The 17,763-nt window shown below is 44.0% G+C and overlaps 1 protein-coding gene across 1 annotated transcript in view; it reads left to right on the plus strand.

The window, feature by feature from the left end:
* KLF12 (KLF transcription factor 12) overlaps positions 1-17,763 on the plus strand; it is a 262,112-nt gene that overhangs the window by 145,031 nt on the left and 99,318 nt on the right. The window contains exon 4 of the mRNA XM_087895517.1: positions 15,725-15,860. Coding sequence (XP_087751643.1) covers positions 15,725-15,860 — 136 coding nt within the window. The remainder of the gene's footprint in view (positions 1-15,724; positions 15,861-17,763) is intronic.

The following is a 17,763-nucleotide window of genomic DNA, read 5'->3' on the forward strand; positions in this document are numbered from 1 at the left end:
GTCTTCCAAATAAAGATCCTTATGCAAATACTGTACTGCTTTCTTTTCAATTTGGTGGCACAGCAGACTAAAGCATTGTTAAGTAACACCAGCTGCCTGCAATTATTGCAAGTTCAAATCTCACCAGGCTCAAGGTTGACTCAGCCTTCCATCCTTCCGAGGTAGGTAAAATGAGGACCCGGTTTGTGGGGGCAATAAGCTGACTTTGTATAAAAAAGAACACCGCATAGGGGCCCAAAAGCCCTATTAAGCAGGTATATACAAAAGTATGAAGGCTATTGCTTAACACATTGTAAGCCGCCCTGAGTCTCTGGAAAAGGGCGGCATATAAATCGAACCAATAGATAGATAGATAGATAGATAGATAGATAGATAGATAGATAGATAGAGAGATAGATAGATAGATAGATAGATAGATAGATAGATAGATAGATAGATAGATAGATAGATAGATAGATAAATCTGCTGTGTGAAAGAAATTATCATTTAAAAGTTTTATCTGTATGAAATTATTTAGAGAATAATTATTCCCTTTCTATAGATGAGGAACATAGCCTGAGGATAAAATGTGAGGTTCTCAAGATCTTCTCAAGAAGTTCAACCATTGCAGTGAAACTTAAACCCACCGTTTGTGGATGGATGCAGCTGACTGTCTCCAAGATATTGTGGATAATGAGCACTCACTATTGAAACTGCCTCGTTTTGTAGACACAGTTTTCTTCTCGTGCTTAGTACTTGATTAGTATTCCAATACTGCCATTATTAATTTAGGGAGGGAAAAAATAGCCCAAGCACTTTATAGAATTTCTCCTTTCATTATTCTCTCAGTGCAAGAAATAGAAGATTTCCCATAGGTTGTAAATTCTATTTATGATATCTTTAGTGCATTCTTGGATATCTGAAAAACGTGCAAACGCAACGATTAATCAAACTGTCCAAATACAAATACAAACTGTTTGTCTTAACTTTAAATAATGCCCAGAGGACTGAAGAGAAGTACATAAAAAGAGAGGGAAACTTTTAATTTATTTTATTTTTTTTGTAAAAATAATCCGAAATAAGTATTCCTGAAACAAAACACTTTTCTCTAAAAACAGAAAAAAAATAGTATTTTGTTTCTGAGGCTGAAAATTGTCCTTTATAACCTAAATGCCAAAGCTTTGTCTACCAGAGAGGATGGGAGTAGGTTGAAATACTACAAATCCCAGAATCCCCACTTGGGAAAAATGCTGGGAATTGTAATACAAGAAATATCTAAAAGGTTATGGCTGGCCTAGAACAGGGGTGAAATCCAGCAGGTTCTGGAGAACCGGTAGCGGAAATTATGAGTAGTTTGGAGAACCGGCAAATACCACCTCTGGCTGGCCCCAGAGTGGGGAGGGAATGGGGATTTTGCAGTATCCCTCCCCTGCCACGCCCACAGAACCGGTTGTAAAAAAATTGATTTCACCACTGGCCTAGAACATAAGAAACCTATGATGCTAGGTTAGGGTTAGAGTTGTAGGAATTAGAATTAATTAGCTGACCACCAGATGGCACCAAAGATCTGCTCGCAATCTCTTTTCTGCCACCTACTGACTGTACAGATTTGTGCAGCCCATTTTTAACTGTCCCTCCCTCTCCCTTGCTTAAAGGTAACATTCTTCTACTCGTTCTGATGAAAGCTCTGCCATCTTCTGCTTCTGAAATTAAGGAGTCTTCTCTCTTCCATCGTTGGGTATCTTCTTCTTACTATCTTGTTCTCTCCTATTAGAAAGCAGATAGGTTGGAGAAAGAAATCCTGTCTTTGGATTCTGTTCTGCTTCTGTTTTAAAAAAGTTAAGGGATAGGAGTGTAGCCATGGCAAAGCCTGCCTCAGTTTCCCCACTCCGTCTGCCGTAGAAAGAGAATTAAACCCCGCGGGAGGTGTGAACCAAAAGAAAAAACAAGCTGGGCTGGTGGAGCATCAGACGGAGTGGACAACTGGTCTCTGCCTGTCTGAGGAGTATGTCCAACGCATAATTCTCTCTTGATAAAAGGTTTCTCAGAATCTTAGCATTAATCGCACATAAAAGAACTGAGACTGGAGGGATTTTTGGTTTTGGCCCTTAGGATAGTTTTAAACTTGGCCTATTTGGTGTCTTTGGCAGGTATAATATTCTGAACTAGAAACTGCCTGCAGAAACCAGGTTTATACAAGCTGTGAAGATAAAGTGCAGTGGGCTAATTTGCAGTTCTTGAACCCAAGCTGCGTTAAGTAGAGTAGCTTGTTGCCTCATCATCCTTTCAGAAGGGTTTCATGAATTCTCTCTCCAAATCTTCTCCAACAGCAGAGGCCGCCACCTTCACCATCATCTCAAGAAGTTTTATGCTCTTCTTGAAGGAGAAACATCCCCAGAAGATACTTCCCTTAAGATGGTCCGTAGAGGAGCCCTCTGAGGATTTATACATCCTAGACCTGTGATGGCGAACCTATGGCACGCGTGCCACAGGTGGAACACAGAGCCCTCTCCGTGGGCATGCGCGCCGTCACCAGCTGCATGCGCGAAGACCAGCTGGTCAGTGGCAAAAATGTTAGCCACCACTGTCCTAAACCTCTATAATACTACCCTCATTTCCGATTTTATAGATGTCCCAATGATCTGACATTCTTTCTTCAATTCCTGGCGGCAATAGCCAATGATGGGGGCCAGGAACTTTAGCAGAACTCTACAATGTGATAATATTCCTTGATCATGATTTTATTTATTTATTTATTTTATTTTATTTTATTTCTATACCGCCCTTCTCCTGCGGGAGTCAGGGCGGTGTACAGCCGAGATAAAACATTGCATATAAAATTTAAAAACAGTTTAAAAAACAATTAAATAATTTCGGCCCAAGATTTAAAACAACTCAATTAAAACCGAATTCAATTAAAACTGAGAGGATGGGATCAAGCCAGCCCGGCTAGATGGAATAAGTGTGTTTTCAGGGCCCGACGAAAAGTCCGGAGGTCTGATATTGTGCGTATCTCAGGGGGTAGGTCATTCCAGAGGGCAGGTGCTGCCACAGAGAAGGCTCTCCCCCTGGGGGTCGCCAGCCGGCACTGTCTGGCTGACGGCACCCTGAGAAGGCCCTCTCTGTGCGAGCGAACTGGTCGATGGGAGGCTATTGGCGGCAGAAGGTGGTCTTGCAGATACCCCGGCCCTAAGCCATGGAGTGCTTTAAAGGTGGTCACCAACACCTTGAAGCGCACCCGGAAGACCACAGGAAGGCAGTGTAGCTCGCGCAGGAGAGGTGTCATGTGAGCGCCCCGTCGCTCCCATAATCCCCCGCGCGGCCACATTCTGGACTAACTGCAGCTCCCGGGTGCACTCCAAGGGGAGCCCCATGTAGAGAGATTGATATATATATTGGAGATGGGAGAAAGTGAAGGGAACATCAGAGCTGCAGGTTCCAGCCAGGGGTCCATGTTTCACAACACTTTTCATTTGGCTCCAGCATTTGGCCTGATGTTTTTTTGTGTATCTATGTTTGATTTAAGGCTGTACTTATAAGCATGAATATTTCCCAGAAACCTCTTTGGGTAGGTGAGCCGTGAATCTGCTGTCCCTTAGCTGAAAATGGATGAGGCAATAAGAGTGATTTAGGATAACTCTTCTTTGGTCTCAGATCATTTCCTCCTGTGACATCTTAGCTTTAGGCCTTTGTGTTCGCATCCTAAATTTTGCAAACATTTGACCATTTCAAGAAATACCATCGAAAGAACAACACAAGGAAGTGTCACTTGTCACCTGATCGCCTTGACACCTGATCGCCAAGGGCGGCATTGCATGGGACCATACTCCCAAAGAGTGAGGCAGGGGCCCATTTGGGGGAGGAGAGAAGGAGGTGTTTTCAAGATAAACATGATTTTTTTTGCCCTATACCTTTCAGGGGCAAAAGATCACACATGAAATTCCAATTAAACTAATTTATTGCTAATTGTGTCTATGCATCAAAAACTACTCAACTAATGTTTAGCATAGGGGTCTGCAACCTTAAATACTCAAAGAGCCATTTGGACCCGTTTCCCACAGAAAAGAAAACACCGGGAGCCACAAAACCTGGGTGGGTGTGGCCAACTCGATGTCACTCACTTCCACCAGTCACATGACCTCCCCCTAGCCACGCCTACCCAGCTGGTCATTAGGGCAGAGAACCAGTTGTTAAAAAACACCAGGAACCACAAAATCCTTTTGACATCTCTCTCTCTCCCCTCCCTCCCCCCTCCCCCCCTCTCTCTGTATCTCTCTATGTCTCTCCCTCTCCCCCTCTCTCTGTCTCTGTCCTGGCCGCTTCTCCATCCCCCACCGTCGCCCTTAATTTCTCAGGCCAGGGGAGGAGTGACTGGGAGCGGAGGACGAGGGGCGGGGCCAGCCAGTGGTGGGATCACCTGACAGGGAGCCACAGCAGAGGGCCCAAAGAGCCACATTCGGCTCTGGAGCCGCAGGTTGCTGACCCCTGGTTTAGCACTATCTTGGTGTTAGATATGGTTCACCGGAATTCAAGAGGGGTTTAATTCAGCCTGTTTGTGGCTACGTCAAGATTCTAGGCTGATTCCTCTCCTGATTCCACCACCAGGGTTGATCTGCCACTCCTTCTCCTATTCACCTCTGCATCCCCAAAATATTTGGGCTCACTTACTGAAAGGGACCTTGGAAGTCACAAAACCAATGCTGGCAGAACTCCTGTGTTCTCCAGCAGCCTCTTGTGTCCTCCAGCACATCCTTCTCTTACTACCCATAAAAGTAGAAGTGGAAAAGATTGGATGCTGTTGGAAGAACACCAATCAGGAGTGTGCCGGCAACTCCAAGGAGGGTGCTGGGAGAGTAGAAAAATCCAATTATGCATAGCCAGTTCATCATGTTCTGTCAGCTGAATCGGCTTATTAGTAGCTTAATTAGAAACTTCGGTGTCATTTCACGAGGTAGGTTATTGATATTTATATCATGTATAAATATCACGGGCACAATCCATTACGGAGGATTAAAGGTAGATGTTTAAAATTTTCACATGTATTTTTTTCTCCCCCTCTTCTTGCTAATGTAGAAAGGTATAAACAGTGGAGCCCACTGGGGATCTGTGGTTTTGAACTTCATAAATATTCTGGAGTATGGAAGGGAGGGGGTGTAATACCAGATCATTTCTGGGTGTTAAAACAAGAAGGGGACCAAAAGAAAAGAATTCAAAACAACAAGAATGCAGTGAACATGAGGTTGACAAATGAACTGTGGTGAAAGCGAGCGTGAAGCGATGTACATTGAGGGGAAACAACTCAAACGGGGTCTGAGCTAATGTCGACTGACTTGAGAACCTGTTTACCAGGAAACCGAAGCAATAGAAGCCGTGATGGAGGACTTGTGTTCTGTGTTAGGAAAACCACCCACAGCTAACAAGGCATCCAAGGAGATGATAGGGTGGGATTCTTGGAGAATCAAGGTTAAAATAAAGGAAGAAGGAATGATGAAGGTGATGAAGTCTACGAAGACCCATCTAGCTAAGGAGATATGGAGGACATTTTCCAGAGACAGGAGAAACATCACCTTGCAATGCTGGGATTTCTGCTTAGGAATGAGGAGTTCTTTGGATTTCAGGAAGGCATTTTTTTTTTATCATTGAGCTAAGTAGGACGCCATGTCATAAGCGCAGCAGCTGCCAAAGAACTACAATAACAACAATAATAACAACAATAACAACATCTTAGGCTGCATTAACAGAGGGATAGATAGAATCAAGATCGTGTGAAGTGTTAATACTATTTTATAATGCCTTGGTAAGACCACACTTGGAATATTGCATCCAATTTTGGTTGTCATGATATAAAAGAGATGTTGAGACTCCAGAAAGAGTGCAGAGAAGAGCAACAAAAATGATTAGGGGATTGAAGGCTAAATATATGAAGAAAAGTTGCAGGAATTAGGTATTTACGGGAGTGATATGCACTGGAGAGGAAACTAATGCTGGGAAAGATTGAGAGCAAAAGAAGAAAGGGACGACAGAGAACGAGGTGGCTGGATGGAGTCACTGAAGCAGCTGGCATGAGCTTAAATGGACTCCAGAGGATGGTAGAGGACAGGAAGGCCTGGAGGAACATTGTCCATGGGGTCGCAATGGGTCAGACACAACTTTGCAACTAACAACAACAAAGGAGTGACATTATAGCAGTGTTCCAATATTTTAGGGGCTGCCATAAAGAAGAGAGGGGCAACCTATTGTCCATAGCACCTAAAGCAGAGGTGGCTTCTACTTACCTTTACTACCGGTTTGCAATGGGGCCATGCAGGCGGGCTCACTTCACTCGTGTGTGCGTGCATTTCTGCGCATGTGCAGAAGCGTTCTGATGACGTTGGGATTGGTTGGTGGAGCCTCCCTCTGGTTTTACTACCAGTTCTATGAACCGGTCCGAACCAGGGGCAACCCACCACTGACCTGAAGGCAGGACAACAAGCAATGGATGGAAACTAATCAAAGGAGAGAAGCAACCTAGAACTTCCTAGAAATTTTCTGACAGTGGCAACTACCGGTATTCATCAGTGGAATGACTTGCCTCCAGAAATTGTGGGTGCTCCAACACTCGAGGTTTTTAAGAACAGGTTGGACAGCCAATTGTCCGAAATGGGATTGGGTTTCCCTGTCTGAGCAGTGTGTTGGAGTAGAAGACCTCCAAGGTTCCTTCAACTCTTGTTATTCTTGTTAAGAAGAAAAAGAGTGTAGGAAGAGTAGAAAAGCACAATGAAAGGCACCCTGGCCACACATCAAAGAGAAAATGAAGTTCTAATTTCTCTCAAAATATACAGGGTCAGCCAGGACAGATGAACCTGGAGAGATTCCCAATATAAAAAAAGAAGCACTTCTTCGGAAAGTGGAATTGGCAAATGTAAAATACTGTAATGACCACAATTTTAGAAGGATATCATCGACCTTTTCGTAGGAGGTCTGTACCCCAGTGGAGGAAATGAATTGCTCAGGGCTGTAAATGGGACAGGAGAACAGTTCCATGAAATGATGTCAGCTGACATCAGGTTGGCCAATGCAGAATGGTATGTCGGAATAAATCAGAGGTACAGCTAGATCCTAAAGTAAGAAAAAGAAAAATCCGTGCATATGAAGTCCCTGAGATATGATGTCCTGGGACCATCACTTGGTCAAAGTATCACTTAGAACAGAACATGGAACAAAGAACATAGATTATCGGAGTTGGAAAAGGTCTTGGAGGTCTTCTATTCGAACCCCTTGCTCAAGCAGGAGACCCTACACCATGTCCAGTCTCTTCTTAAAAACCACCAGTGATGGAGCACTTACAACTTCTGAAGGCAAGCTGTTCCACTGGTGGATTGTTCTTACTGTTAGGAAATTTCTCCTTAGTTCTAGGTTGCATCTGTCTTTGATTAGTACCTTCCTTAATACTTAACACCTTCCTACTTGGGAAGTCATTAAAAATACTCTTTACATTAACTTTCACATCTGTTAGTTTGCCTTAAAAATTCAAGATTCTTCTAGCTGCTCACTTTGGCAAAAAGTCAGGAAAAAAAACTTACTTAATAATTTGAGTAGAAGCAAACACTGCTATTCCACCCCCCCCCCCCCATTCATACAGTGATATGGATGATTGTTCAGATTAATGTTTTTATTTTTTGCTTGTACCTGCTAGAAATCTGCTCACCTAGAATCCAGAGATAGCCGCCGCCAACACACTTTCTTCCTTATCCACAAGCAACTCATTTTGGCATTGGAGAGTTAGAAGATAATTTCCCCCTTTTGCAAGATTCGGAGCTTCTTAATATGCCTTGTCTGAGGAATTTCTGGCAAGCAGGCCTACAGAAATTGAAGACTTTTGTGATCTCCCCAAGGAGCTCAGCTGGAATTGAGATCAAAACCTGCTAGCAATTTAAACTGCGGGATTTTATTGAAGATAAAGCCTTTGTGTTTTGAGTTGATTTGTTTATACGGCACTCGGCTATTTAGAATCTTAGGCTGATCCGTTTGTTTGACTGTTGTCATCCAGGTCTCGGATCTGGCCTTACGGGTTATAATCTCGGCCTCCTTTACAATTTCCCTTTTGTCATGCAAACAGCTTGAGATGTAACTCAGGCAGAAATTATGGAGTGCAATATAACAGCAGTTTGATAAGCTTTCTCAGCAGGGTATTTGTGTGTGTGTGTGTGTGTGTGTGTGTGTTTGGGCAGGCAAATAGGATAATTACTTCAGTGGTGTGTGGGGAGCAAGACCTATTCACCTTTGCTTACCAAAACAACTTTCAAAGAACTTTGTAAGCAGAACCATCTGCATAGCAGGGGTGAAATCCAGCAGGTTCTGACAGTTTCTAGAGAACCGGTAGCGGAAATTTTGACCAGTTCGGAGATCTGGTAGCGGAAATTTTGAGTAGTTCGGAGAACCGGCAAATACCACCTCTGGCTGGCCCCAGAGTGGGGTGGGAATGGAGATTTTGCAATATTCTTCCCCCAGGAGTGGGGTGGGAATGGAGATTTTGCAGTATCCTTCCCCTGCCACGCCCACCAAGCCACGCCCACAGAACCGGTAGCAAAAAAAATTGGATTTCACCACTGGTCTAGTTTATGAAAAGAAGGACTAGGGGCGATATGATACCAGTCTTCCAAGAAGAGGGGATCAACCCATTTTCCAAAACATCTGAACGGAGGGCAAGAAGCAACGGATAGAAACTAATCAAGGAGACAACCAACCTAGAACTAAGGATAAATTTCCTGAAAGAACAATTAATCAGTGGAACAACTTGCCTCCAGAAGTTGTAGGTGCTCCAACAGTGGAGGTTTTTAAGAAGAGATTGGACAACCATTTGTCTGAAATGGTATAGGTTTCCTGTTTGAGCAGGGGGTTAGACTAGATGACCTCCAAAGTCCCTTCCAACTGGGTTGTCCTGTCATCTTCTTGACTATTGTTGCAATATCCTTCCCCCAGGAGTTGGGGAGGGAATGGGGATTTTGCAGTATCCTTCCCCTGGAGTGGGATGGGAATGGAGATTGTGCAGTATCCTTCCCCTGCCACGTCCACAGAACCTGTAGTAAAAAAAAAAATGGATTTCACCACTCCTGCATAGCACTTTGAGCTAAGAAATTTGAAGCACGATAAATGGTAATCTCTATTTTTTTTTTACTTTTTTTCATTTTATATTTTAAATTACTAACATTACAAACAACATATACAATATTTCACCCTGTGCTATACATAAGAAAGGAAGATTTGGTTCTTCGGATGTATCCTCATGATCGCCAAAATCCACGTTCTCGGGTACAGGTACCGAAGCATCCAATTTTCCCAGCGCATAGTCCAATGGAAAATGGCAACCTCTAATCCCTTATCAACTGGCCCGCACATTTTTAATTTGCAGTACAGTAGGAAATTGTGTGTATTTTCACGTCATGTGCCGCCTGATCACAGCCAGAGAGAGCGAGACAGCCATGCAAAACACAACACAGCCATGCAAAAATTGCCATTTTCTTCTCGACCCAGCAGGCTGTATACGGAACAAGCCCATTGCTCTGTTCAAGTCAACGGACGTGATTTTAAACCCTACTGAAAACCTCTGCGTCTCCCCCCCACTCCCCAGAGGGAACAGCACGGGTTTCAAAGAGGAAACCAACAAGATTTATATTATACTTGGATACAGCTGTGAGGGATGCGGATGCATTTATGGCGCTGTTTATATAGACTCTGTAAAATCAGAGTTGGTCCTGAAGGTATTCGTGATTGCCATGTTTGAAATTTTTAAAAAGAGAACGCTCTGGGGAGAACGCTGTTTACCAATGCATTGCACATCATATGGTCTGCATTTTTTTTTAAAATTTATGCTCTCCCCACACATACTGTACATACACATGTGTGCTGTTTCTCAGGCCTGAAGGGCTCCATAGAATAAGACATTAGTAATGAGGTTAAACCAAAAATAAATCTGAAAAAACAGACTGTAAAATCAGAGTTGATCCTGAAGGTATTAATGATTCAATACCTTCCAGTATGTGTTCCAATATCTCAGGGATTGCCACAAAGAAGAGGGAGTTAACCAGGGGTGAAATCCAGCAGGTTCTGACAGGTTCTGGAGAACCGGTAGTGGAAATTTTGAGCAGTTCGGAGAACCCGTAGCGCAAATTTTGAGTAGTTTGGAGAATCGGCAAATAGCAACTCTGGCTGGCCCCAGAGTGGGGAGGGAATGGGAATTTTGCAGTATCCTTCCCCTGCCATGCCCACCAGGTCACGCCCACCAAGCAACACCACACCCACCAAGCCACGCCCGCAGAACCGGTAGTAAAAAAAATTGGATTTCACCACTGGGGTTAACCTATTCTCCAAAGCACCTAAAGCAGAGGTCGTATTCAGCAGGTTCTGATCAGTTCTGGAGAACCGGTAGTGGAAATTTTGAGTAGTTCGGTGAACCGGTAAACACTACCTCTGACTGGCCCTGCCCCCATCTATTCTCTGCCTCCCGAGTCCCATCTGATCGGGAGGAACTGGGGATTTTGCAGTAACCTTCCCCTGGAGTGGGGTGGGAATGGAGATTTTACAGGATCCTTCCCTGCCATGCCCACCAAGCCACGCCCACCAAGCCATGTCACGCCCACCAAGCCATGCCCGGTAGTAAAAATTTTTTGAATCCCACCACTGACTTAAAGGCAGAACAAGAAGCAATGAATGGAAACTAATCAAGGAGAGAACCAACCTAGGACTAAGAAAAAATTTCCTGACAGAACAATTAATCAATGGAACAGCTTACTCCAGATGCTCGTGGGTGCTCTTATCATTGGAAGTTTTTAAGAAGAGATTGGACAACCATTTGTCTGAAATAGTATAGGGTTTTCCTGCTGGAGCAAGAGGGTAGATTAGAAGACCTCCAGTGTCTCTTCCAATGCTGTTATTCTGTTAAATGAGTGAGAATGAGGGCAATTTCTTTTCCTCCCAAGTCCATCTAAATAATGCATCTGGATAAGGTGGCACCCCGATTTTTTTTCTTGCTGCTTCTTAAGTCCTAACCATTTGGATAGATTTTGGAATTCTCTCTGGACAACCTGTTTACTTTTAACAAGAATCTTCTTTGTGAATAAGCAGGCATAGGTAAAGGTAGAAGGTTTCCCCGCCCAGTCATGTCTGACTTTAGAGGGTACTGCTCATTTTAGCAGAGACAGACAGCCTTGTCCAAAGACATTTTTCATGGTCATGTGGCCAGCATGACTATACGCTGATGCCCATGGAATAGAGTTGGAAGGGACCCCTTCCAACTCTACGTACAATCCACCTTCCTACCTATTTATCTACTTGCATTTGCATGCTTTCGAACTGCTAGGAGCTGGGGCAAGTAACAGGAGCTCACCCCATCCCGCAGCGCTTGGGTCTCGAACCTAGACTGTCAACTTTCTAGCTGGCAAATTCAGCATCTTTAGCTGCTAAGCCATCGAGACTCCTTTACTAAATGAAATGAGACTAAATGAAAAATAAATCAAAAAAGTGAGTGAGAACCAATGCAATTTCTTTTCCATCCAAATGATGCATCCAAAGAATGTTGCACTCCAATTTTTTTTTCTAGCTGCTTCTTAAATCCTGACCATTTGGAAAAATTTTGGACTTCTGCCTGGACAGAGTGTTTACATTTACAAAGAATCTTCTTTGTGAATAAGCAGGCATATGGTCCTCCTATTAGCAGAAGATCTGAAAGGGGAAAAGGGGCACTAAAATGCAGAAGGAATATGGGAAGACATAAGCCAGAGTATAAGGCAGGAAGCATTGTGCCCAGGCTGTGTGGCAGGGTTCACAAAAGCTGCTTCAGCCAACTCATAGACTGGGAATGTTTGGCCAGAATTTGAATTCCCAACCAGATGGAGCCTTCAAAATTTAAGAAGCTGTGGAAGGAAAACTAGAAGTGTGGCCATCTTCTCAGGGTTCTTCATGGGTAGAATGTGAGCTATGGAGGTCCCACACAAGTGTCTGATCCAGAGTCTACTTCTCTCTACCTATTTTGGAGCACCAACTAGTTAGGAATTTTTGTGAGGATGAGGATTTTCTCACAAAACATCCAACAGAAGACAAACCATGAAGCTACCTGAGATTTTTCCAACTCATAATTTTTTTCCTGATGTGCTTCTCATATATCAATCATTCCCCTTCTTTCTCTTTGCTTCCTCTCCCCTCCTAAATAGGACAGCCCCAGCATACTTCAAAGCTTCAACTTCAAAAGTTGTAGGTACTCCATCACTGGAGGCTTTTAAGAAGAAACTGAACAGCCATTTGTCTGAAATGGCTGTTCAAAAGTCTCCTGCTTGAGCAGGAGGTTGGATGAGAAGATCTCCAAGGTCCCTTCCAACTCAGATATTCTATGTTCTACCTGATCATTCTCTTTAGGAGGCCTATGAAGACCTTGGTCTTCTTGGGTGCGGCCATTCCATTAGAAGCATTGACCCAGTATTTTTCAACCATGGCCATTTGGGGATATGTGGACTTCAACATGGGCAATTCTGGGAGTTGAAGTCTACATATCTCAAAGTGGCCAAGATTGAGAGACACTTACACAAGACCTGAAATAGACTGCTCTTCACACAGCACAACGTTAGAGTTGTGTCAGAACCTCCCAGCAATTTTCTTCTCCTTCCCTCTTTCCTTCTGCACAACAGAAGGTTAATATTCAGCATTCAGGTCCAAGAAACGATAATCCTGTGGCATTAACAAGCTTACTGCATAATTAGTTGCATAATTCGAAAAGGGCAAGATAATATAGCTGCCATTTTAAAGTCACAGCTAAGTGATGAAGTTGATGGAATATCGTTTGCAAATAGACCTCAATGCTGAAGGTAGCTCTTTGCCTTTAATTTGCTAACAGAATATTGAAAATTGATGCCCTCGTCTTGCTATGAATCAAGGGTTTCTAACCACATTCCACAATAGGACATAGGGAGGAAAAAAACAACAACCAAGAGATCTAAAAATCCATGATTTGTTTTGAGGTTAGTTTAGGCAATTGACATTATTGACCCAACCTATTAAAAAACCATCGAGATTGCCTTTAAAATGTGAATGTTTTAACCTTCGAAGGTTGGCTCGGCCGGAAATTTTTCTTTTTAAGTAAGAGTTGAGTTTTATGGTAGCTGTCTGATGTTTTCAAATCACAGAAACCCACAGGTAGAATATACGGGAGGAAAGCAAACAACATGGAGGGGATTTTAGTTACAATGGAGGCATTTGCATTGTTTTGAAAAGGTAATTGTTTCCCCTGTCCAGTTGTGTCCAACTCTAGGGAATGGTGCTCATCTCCATTTGCTACCTGAGGAAGCCAAAGTTGTCCGAAAATGCTTCCATGGTCATGTAGCTGGCATGACTATATGCCAAGGTGGATGGAATGCTGTTACATTCCCACTGAAGTGGTACCTATTTATCTACTTGCATTTACAAGATTTTGAACTAGTAGGTTGGCAGGAGCTGGAGAAAGAATGGGAGCTCACCAGGGGTGATATCCAGCAGGTTCTGACAGGTTCTGGAGAACCGGTAGCGGAAATTTTGAGTAGTTCAGAGAACCGGTAGCAGAAATTTTGAGTAGTTCGGACAATCAGTAAATACCAACTCTGGCTGGCCCCAGAGTGGGGTGAGAATGGAGATTTTGCAGTATCCTTTACCCAGGAGTGGGGAGGGAATGGAGAGTTTGCAATATCCTTCCCCTGGAGTGGGGTGGGAATGGAGAGTTTGCAATATCCTTGCCCTCCCATGCCCACCAAGCCATGCCCACCAAGCCACATCACGCCCACCAAGCCACGCCAACAGAACCGATAGTAAAAAAATTTGGATTTCACCACTGGAGCTCACCCCATCTTGTGGTACTTGGGTCTCGAACTGACAACCTTTTGGGTGATCACTCCACCATTTTAAATTCTAGACATTGCATCCGCTTTGTGTTGTCCCAAGGCAAACCCTTCTTACCAAATCTTCATCACTCATTGAACTTCTTTGAGGAACTGTTATGAGGAATCTTCTCCTGTTTCCTCCCATCATGTATATCAGTGTATATTCTACCCTATATAGACAGGCTTCCTGGCAACAACACCATTTACCTATTATTATCTTTGTCATTTAAACAATGTTGATAGACAAGGCCTCTGCCAAGGGAAAGGACCTCAAATTGAGGATACCCCTAAATTTGCTCAAAAACAGGACTGATCCTGTCCTACTACAGGAGGAGCAGTTGCATTTGTAGACAGCCGGTTTGGACGCTAGCAAAAAGACAGCACATTTTCATTTGTTTGTGTGTTGTTGTGTTTTAATTCCAGGGCAGCAGTGATATGCCATGAGAATGACGCACACACTCTGTTGCTTAGAGTCTCATCCCGTGCCATTTAGTTATTTACTAAAAATTGGGGCGGGGGGAAGGACTCAAGACTTGTTATTTGATAGTGCTAATGGAGAAGGCACATTATACTCAGAATTGACAAAGGAAAGAGAAATAGGAACATTGGGTCAAGATCTGAAGTTCAACTTCTAGAAGAATTTTTTTTTTTTTTGACTCATGGTGACTGGTTCATTATTTAGATCAGGGGGGTCAAACTCATGTCATCACGGCGGCATCATGTAACATATCGGGACTTTTTCCCCCTTCACTAAACCGGGCGTGGGCGTGGCCAGAACATGACGCATCCGGCCCATGGGCCGGGAGTTTGACAGCCTTGATTTAGATCAACTACTCTAATATTTGTGCAGCTTCAATATTTGCATTGTGCAACTATTATTGTGGACCTGCACATTTTTATCTGATTGCAGATGTGTTAAAGCCTCAGTCGCTTGAGTGAAGTTTATTACCACTTCTCTGAGGCACAATAGAAGGTGATGCCCGCTCGGGCGGGGGTTGCAGCCATCCTGTTGGGCCACATCCTGGTCCTGAATGTCAACCCCCACCCACCCCCGACCCCTGCAACTGGAGAGGTAGCCTGGCTGTTTAATATTAATTACATATAATATTAATTGCAGGATTTGGGTTTGGCTAGTCTAGAGAAAAGAAGGACTAGGAGTAACATGCAGGGGTGGGCTGCTGGGGGTTCACAGGGGTTCGGGAAAACCTCTAGCTAAGATTCTGTGCAGTTCAGAGAACCCCCAAATCCCACTCCTGGCTGGCCCTGCCCACCCCTCCCCTCCCAGGAGTTCCCACACAGCCCATTTTGGATGCAGGTAAGTGTAGGGCACATGTGGAGGCTGGGGAGGACGAAAAAACGGGCCTACCAGAAGTTTGGGAATGCCTGTTTCCAGCCTCCAGAGGGCCTCTGGAGCCTGGGGAGGCTGTTTTTGCCCTCTTGGAGGCTCGAGGTAAAAAGCCCCCCCCCACCATGATGCAGGAGGCCAACTAGGCCACGCCCACAATGGCCATGCCCACCCAGCAACCGGAGAGAGAACCCCTTGCTAAAATTTTTGGAGCCCACCCCTGGTAACATGATAGCAGTATTCCAGTATTTGAGAGGCTGTCACAAAGAAGAGGGGGTCAAATGATTTTCCAAAGCACCACCACTGTATTTCTGGCTGTAGAAACTCATACCTTTCATTGTTTAAACTGTATGTCTTTTTAAATAAATTCTTGGGAGCTGTTCCTGAGACCTAAACAAGAATAAGAAATACATTGAGGGCATATGCCGAATAGAGGGACCGTGCCCATCTTAATGTTGTTACAGAGCAATATTAATGTCGCAGTGCTGTCGTTAACCAATTGTGTTTCCTTGATTCCCAGCACAAATGGAACCTCGTGGCCTGTCTCCCAGACAGATCAAAAGCGACAGTGATGATGATGACCTACCTAATGTGACTTTGGATAGCGTGAATGAGACTGGATCCACAGCCCTCTCAATAGCCAGAGCTGTTCAAGAGTAAGTATGGAGCCTTCAGGCTGATGCCAAGGTGGGAATACCTCATCACATGCCATTCAGTAGACAGCCAACCTCTGATTGGCCAGGCCCGGTTAGAGATTAGGGTTTATTTCAAATGGCAGAGGAAACTCAACTGATGATACTGTATTTTAAAGATGTCTCTGTTTGTCTGCGCCAACTTAAAGGTGTCTTTTGGTATATCTTTTCTGCTTTGCAAGGAAACATTCTGGGTTTACTTCTTTCTTTTCCTTCTTATTTGTTTTGAGTTGTTTATTGGAAATGAAATGTAACTCTTCAAGAATACAAAGCAGTGGTAGGTTGCCCCCGGTTCGGACCGGTTCACAAGAACCGGTAGTAATGTTGTGGTCCGCCAGCAGCCTGTGGAGCTGGCAGCAGAGTTGGACAGTGAAGAGGCTGGGGAGGAACATGGGCCAGTCCTGAAGGCTGGGGAAGGCCCAGATGAGGGCTCTGCATTGGAGGCAGAGATGGGGCCAGGGCCATCGGGGGAGTGATGTGCAGACTTCGGAGCCTCCAGAGGCTGACAGTAGAAAGACAGAGGAACAGGAGGAGCCTGTTCCTAGTGCACGTATGAGAAGAGCTGCCAGAAGGCAGGAGCAGCTAAAGCAGAGAGGATGACTGGGGAGTAGGGCCAAGAGATGATTGGCCCCTCCCATAAGGCTTAAAAGGCCAGCAACAGCTCTTGGCCTCTTTGCCGGAAAACAACCGTTGAGAGAATTGCTTCTTGTTTGGCTGTAGTTATTTCTTCTGTTCCTGAACTGTTGGCAAGAAAAGCCTTTGGCAGTTTGCCTAATTATCCCAAGGTCAGAGATAAACTAAAGACTGGTGTTTTAAGGACTTTGTTTTCATTTCATTTAGAATACGCTGAGAATGAGTTAATTCTCAGCTGTTTTAATAAAATCTGTTTGTTTTTTCAAAAGTGTACTTGAAGGATTGGGGAGAAGATTTTTCTGTGCATCTGTCTGAGCAATAGATTGGATTCATTGCAAAGGAAGTCCATTCTCTCTTGAAACCCTCTCCATAGTTCCTGCTTGGATAGATGGTGCAAATACGCAGTGAGGCTTCACACTGATTTACCATCAGATCACTTTATTAGCAGAACAGAACTCAGAGTCCTTTCTGTACGCAAGTAAAAGATTATTGGGGCAGTTTCGTACTGCTTTGCTCATGAGGCTGAAGAAGTCTGATTTCTTTTAACCGCGTTGTATTGAGCAAGCCAGAATGAGTCTTTGAAGCAAGCAAAATGGTCATAGTTGTTTAAGGCAATTCCTAGCTCCTTTTGTCTCTGTTTGTTTGGTCAACACCCATCTGGTTTTGAGAAACTGCTAAAATCAGTTAGTAGAGGATAGTTTTGCCTGCAAGTGTGTGAACTCTCTTTTCTCATGCACACTTTTTCTGTTCAGTCAAACAGATGAGGATTGGTTGTATTTTGGGGATTCTGTGCAATTCTTTGCGAGTGAGCCCTTCCTGTCGCTAATGTGGAGTTTTTGTTCGGCGGATATATTCTCGGTGTGCCCAGAGAGAGAGAAATATCTGCCTTTACCTAGGATCAAACTCACAGCCTCCTGATTGTGAGATGAGAGCTCCACCTCTAGGCCACTACATCACTCCCAAGTGGAAGCATAAATAAAGTTAGTTAAATTAACAATTGTGTGGAGATAAGAATAATTCTAGGTGCTTTTGGTAGGGTCATCTGCAATGCTAGTTCAGCCTGCCCTCCTGTTGTTATACAGGTTGAAGGTGTCTTTCTCCAAGATATGTCTTTAGGAGTGAAGGAGAACTTGACAGCCAGATCCTGGAATGGAGTCTCTTATTCAGAGTTGGGCAGAATCCAAGACTAGCATGATCAGGAGATGTTGAGTTGTTGATGTTGATCACAGTTTGA

The sequence above is a fragment of the Pantherophis guttatus genome, chromosome 5, assembly GCF_059756535.1.
Source record: "Pantherophis guttatus breed Tessera chromosome 5, ASM5975653v1, whole genome shotgun sequence".
Classification (NCBI taxonomy): domain Eukaryota; kingdom Metazoa; phylum Chordata; class Lepidosauria; order Squamata; family Colubridae; genus Pantherophis; species Pantherophis guttatus.